The sequence below is a fragment of the Homarus americanus genome, unplaced genomic scaffold (genome assembly GCF_018991925.1).
Source record: "Homarus americanus isolate GMGI-L3 unplaced genomic scaffold, GMGI_Hamer_2.0 scaffold30858, whole genome shotgun sequence".
Taxonomy (NCBI): domain Eukaryota; kingdom Metazoa; phylum Arthropoda; class Malacostraca; order Decapoda; family Nephropidae; genus Homarus; species Homarus americanus.
The window spans coordinates 1,677,075-1,682,154 of record NW_024737697.1 but is presented as its reverse complement, the minus strand read 5'-3'; the positions used below and the strand labels follow the sequence as shown (position 1 = coordinate 1,682,154).

At 39.8% G+C, this 5,080-nt stretch overlaps 1 protein-coding gene across 1 annotated transcript; it reads right to left on the bottom strand.

Moving 5' to 3' along the window:
• Nucleotides 1-1,430: 1,430 nt before the first annotated feature.
• Nucleotides 1,431-2,366, bottom strand: LOC121873561. Its single transcript, XM_042377205.1, has one exon. It carries the CDS (start codon nucleotides 2,364-2,366, stop codon nucleotides 1,431-1,433), a length of 936 nt encoding a protein of 311 aa, XP_042233139.1.
• Nucleotides 2,367-5,080: the final 2,714 nt, after the last annotated feature.

The following is a 5,080-nucleotide window of genomic DNA, read 5'->3' as shown; positions in this document are numbered from 1 at the left end:
CTCACCTCTCAACTCACACAGCAATAAATAACTACCTTTAAAGTTGTGAAAGTGAAGACAGTCATGTGCAGTGCCGTAATCTTAGTTAACATCAATGGAAGTGTTTTATTACCTGACTCTTGTAAGTTTTGAGAGAGATGATACTTTAATGTGACCGGGTAATATTAATACAACTTTAATTAACAACAAAATAAAAATCTTTAATGTCGAATGATTTTGCAATTTTGGCTTTTTTTTTGTTTTTTTTTGCATTATAATGATTACCTGTTGTTCCTTTACTACCACACCTGTGATTAGTGGCCAGGAAGTAGGTCGTTAGGAACACATTTTAGGGTGGCCACAGCTTCTCGTCTCACCTTGATGACCCTATTAACTGGGTGTTGATTTATCGTCCAGGTGTGACCACAGAAATTATTAAACAGGAGAGACGATTAATTCAGGTGGAAAATATGAGAGAAACAGATTAATGTGGTGGAGGTGATATGTGGGTGGGGGTGGGTGGTGATTGAGGTGGTGGCTGTGGTGGGTGATGGAGGTGATGGTGGTGGGTGATGGAGGTGTTGGTGATAGAGATGGTGGTTTGGGTGTCTAATCTTCATGTGATCCGTTAAAATGATTTTAAACTTATTCTAATCAAAATAATATTAAATTCAACTTCAATACAATAAGTTTATAATCTATATTGTTATCGTTTTGGTAAGAATAAGAACCAGGTAAACAGCCTGTGAACAGCATCACTACCCGTCGACCCAATAGATATCCTGACCTCTCAATATCACTGCCAGTCATCCTCTAACACATGAGGGAAACTCTACACTCTTACTGCAAGGTACAGTACGTGTATAATGACACAGGGGCTGGCAGTAGCTGAATCTTTCCCTTAAATAACACAGGTCGAGAAAGTAAGAATATTTCACCTTGTCACTTAACAGTTGGAACAGTTCAACGAAATAATGGACTTTTCATCTATGGCTTTGACGTTATATCTCATTCTTGGACATTCCCTTGTAATGAATTGACGCTGTAACAAAATAGTTTGACAGATGAGATACAAAATTATTGACGAATCACTAAGGTTATTGACAATGACATTGAGAGATTGGATAGTTTTACACATATATTTGACAATTAACGTAAGATTTGCATGGCATATACAGTATTGCACGTATATTAACGATATATACAGAAACTCAACAATTAATTAATTCAGCAAAACTCAGGTCCCTTTACATTACAAAGCTGCAGACAGGTCATTAGCAATGATGATTTCCTCTCGTGCAATACTGTTCCGTAAGTATGTCTGGGAGTGCTGGTAGTTTGCTGAACAAAGGGTAGCATCAATACTGGGGACTGCTGTCCTCAGTACCTGTTGGAGAAGTCTCTCTCGATACATCCTACAGGTGACCCCATGTCGACGTGCGTGCTGCATCTCAACGATCAGCTTTGTTGTTCAGTTGTCGTTTCACAGTGGCTTTCAGTACTAAGAAGCAATTCTCATTAGGGTTTAGGAAAGGTGACTGTGGATGAAGCTTCTTGATGACACGATCCTCAAATTCCTGTTCAATTCCTGCATGACATGGTGCATTATCCATTAAAATCACAGCAGCCTCAGGACCTAGCACAAAATCCAGCGAGGTCATGAAGTTTTTCAATACTTCCTTTGTCACAGATATTACATGAATTTCGTAATAGAATAGGCTTACCAGAGTGTAGATAGCTGCTATCAATGTCACGTTACTGCCACGCTGTCCTGCAACGATCGTGTTGACGTGTTGTCCCCGTGGAGCCCGGCCGTAGGTCCTACACGTATACAGGTTGTAGCCGGTTTCATCTACGTACACACGAGGTTGTTGAATGCCATCCTCATACATGTACTGAGATAACGATACACGAGCGGCATTCACGTCCTCTGAATTGCGGTTAGCCGGTACATTGTGTACCTGTTTCAGGGTTATAAGCTCGCCATCCAAAGCCCTAGAAACAGTCATGTTGCATACGTGTGGTTTGTTTGGAAATGTTTGCCGAAGTGTATGGTTAAGTTCTCTAATGGTGATCGTTGGTGTAGCCTCAACAAGCATCACCCAAAAGTCCTTCGCCTCGTCATCCAGCACAGGTGGTTCTCCTCCTCCATGTCGGCCCCGTCTTTCTCCTGTCTCCACAAACTTGCGAATTATTTCATAAGCTGTGGTTCTTGGAATTCGTAACTCGGCAGCAGTGAAAATAAAATCCTCTCCAGCTTCATATTGAGTAATTATTCTATCACGATCTTCGTCTGACACCCGGCGATATCGTCTACGAGGCATAGCAGGGTGCTTCCGAAGTGTGCCACATTTACTATGTACTGTTCTCCTCGTGTCGGGACTCATACCGACCTACAGATAGCACACCAAGTCACCTCGTATTCACTGTTTCACTGAATCTCCGGTACATACCACTGTTTCGATTGATGTTTCATGGTTTCGGGTGGTCAACCCCTCTGTGTAAAATGACCGTCCCCTGTGTAATATGCACCAAGGGGTATGATAGTTGTTATGTTGTTTGTCAATTTATCATATGTTTCTCAAAATCTTATGGTGGTATGTCATTCTGCAATTGTTACATTCTCAAACTATATGTAGACTGACGGTTTATTGTTCACATCTGTCAGTTTCATAACTTATGTCAATCTTTTCCGTTAGCATGAACGAACAGTTATTTTAGAATGTTATTCGATATGTGTTCTGTCATTCGGTTATGAAATATGTATATATAGGTATATAACAATATCTCAACGTATATGTGAAAAGGTGTAATGTGCTGGAACGTTATGTGGCCAAGGTGGTACCTGGAAAGTAACTAACTACGCTCTTTAGGGGAAAAAATCCACATCTTAGGGGATAAAATATAGTTTGGCCCCCTTCTGCCGACTTGTGGGGGGGGGGGGGCCCTTTGGTCCCCCTCCTCCTGGATCCTCCCCTGGGGTGGAGGTAATAGGGTGTGGGTGGAGGTGAAGGGGTGTGGGTGGAGGTGAAGGGGTGTCGGTGGAGGTGAAGGGGTGTCGGTGGAGGTGAAGGGGTGTCGGTGGAGGTGAAGGGGTGTGGGTGGAGGTGAAGGGGTGTCGGTGGAGGTGAAGGTAGATTAATGACCCCACAAGCTATCATACTAAATAAAACGGTCCAGTCGATCCATCATCTGTGACAAGAGGCAGCTACTATCACGATGACTTGGTGTGCCACTCAGGAAGTTGACTAATATTTATGTATTTTTCTGCAATATGTTACATAAATAAGGAACTACTATTTATCATTGTCATATCCGAATAAAGAATTTTAACCTCGATACAAACTGACGAACATATTTGTAATAAAAAATAACTCGTCAAACAAACAGAAAATATTCCATTCGTACACAACAATTTAACCAATCATGAAATATTTACATCACAGTTGAATACAGTTTCATTCATATAAGATTTTACGATACAGCGAAACACGTTACAAAGGGATGAGATCAGAGTTACAGGAGTGAGGAGTACAGCTGGATGCAGTACAGAAAGTAAAGAGATTAGCAATTTCCTTGAGTTGGTTTGCGTTGTAATATTGTAGACCCTGAACTGCACTTAACTAAATTGAAGGAATAAGTAAATAAACATGAGAGGGGAAAGAAACATGATGAAAGGACGAAGCAAAAGAGTGAAAGATTTATACCTGTGTCACTGTGTGCCTATGTGTGCCAGACTGTGCCAATGTGTGTTAATATGTGCCAATTCGTACCATGGTGTGCTTATATGTGTTTGTGTGTTCCAAAAAAAATTCCATATTTGTTTGTTAATGTTTGTGGCTGTATGATTATTCTGTTTCTATCCATGTAACTTATCTGTGTATGTATGCGTGTATGTATTATTTGCTTACACGTGTATGTTTTATCTGTGACCACTGTTATTATTATTATTATTATTATTATTATTATTATTATTATTATTGTTGTTGGTGTTGTTACTTATCATTCATTGAAGATACAGTAAATTTAGCTTAAACAAATCCTAGTAAGGCTCCAACAAGGTATCAAACAAAAAATAAAATAAGTAAACATAACGTAAACAAAGACATAAACAGTAAACAAAACGTAAACAAAGACATAAACTGTAAACAAACAACCCACTTGATCTCTCTCATCCACGGGGGATCATTTGCCGTGTTATTGACTTGTGTTGTATCGTCAGGGTTCATCCACGTTCATCAAAGGGTTAAACTACGGTCATCAAAGGGTTAAAGATACGGTCATGAAAGGGTTAAACCATCTTCCTCAAAGGGTTAAACCATCTTCCTCAAAGGGTTAAACCATCTTCCTCAAAGGGTTAAACCATCTTCCTCAAAGGGTTAAACCATCTTCCTCAAAGGGTTAAACCATCTTCCTCAAAAGGTTAAACCATCTCTTTGATCTATGTACTTTTATACACGGGCAACAGATATCCTCCAAGAAATATAACTAATTTTAATACTTCTTGGTTAAGTTAATGTCTTTTGTGTTCTTGATAATGTGAGTCATTTATATAAAGTCGTAACATCAAGCTTATGAAAAAAAAAGAGGAAATGAAAGGAGAAAGATTGAGAAATAGATGAAAGAACGAGAGATAAAAAATATGAAGTAAAAGATTAAAATGTAGAGAGATACAGAAGTAGGAAACGAAGGAATAGTGAGAGAAGTAGAGATAAAAAAAAAGTTACAGGAAATGGGAAGCAGAAAAGAACCAGGAGTTGGAGGAGGAAAAGAGGGAAGAGGCACAGGAAGAGGGAAAGAGGAAGTGAAGGAGGTGGAGTATGAGGATGCTTTTAGCGTGTGGGATGCACCAGTAACTTTTTTTTTTACCTTGTTGTGTTGTGTCTCGTGTGGGTTCCTGGTGCACGCGCGTGTTGTGTGAGCGTAGACGACAGTAAAAAGAATCCTCTCTCTCACTCTTCAAGATTATCAACATCGGCAGACAAACATTCATACACACACACACAGGGCTCTCTTAACCTATACAGAGAAACAGCTAAATCAACAGAGACGTTAGGGGTGTGTGTACCATGTTCCTTCCTTCACTGGATATTACACATCT

Bases quoted from the DNA above. Each gene is read 5' to 3' on its own strand.
- LOC121873561 (XM_042377205.1), bottom strand. From the start codon at position 2,366: ATGAGTCCCGACACGAGGAGAACAGTACATAGTAAATGTGGCACACTT.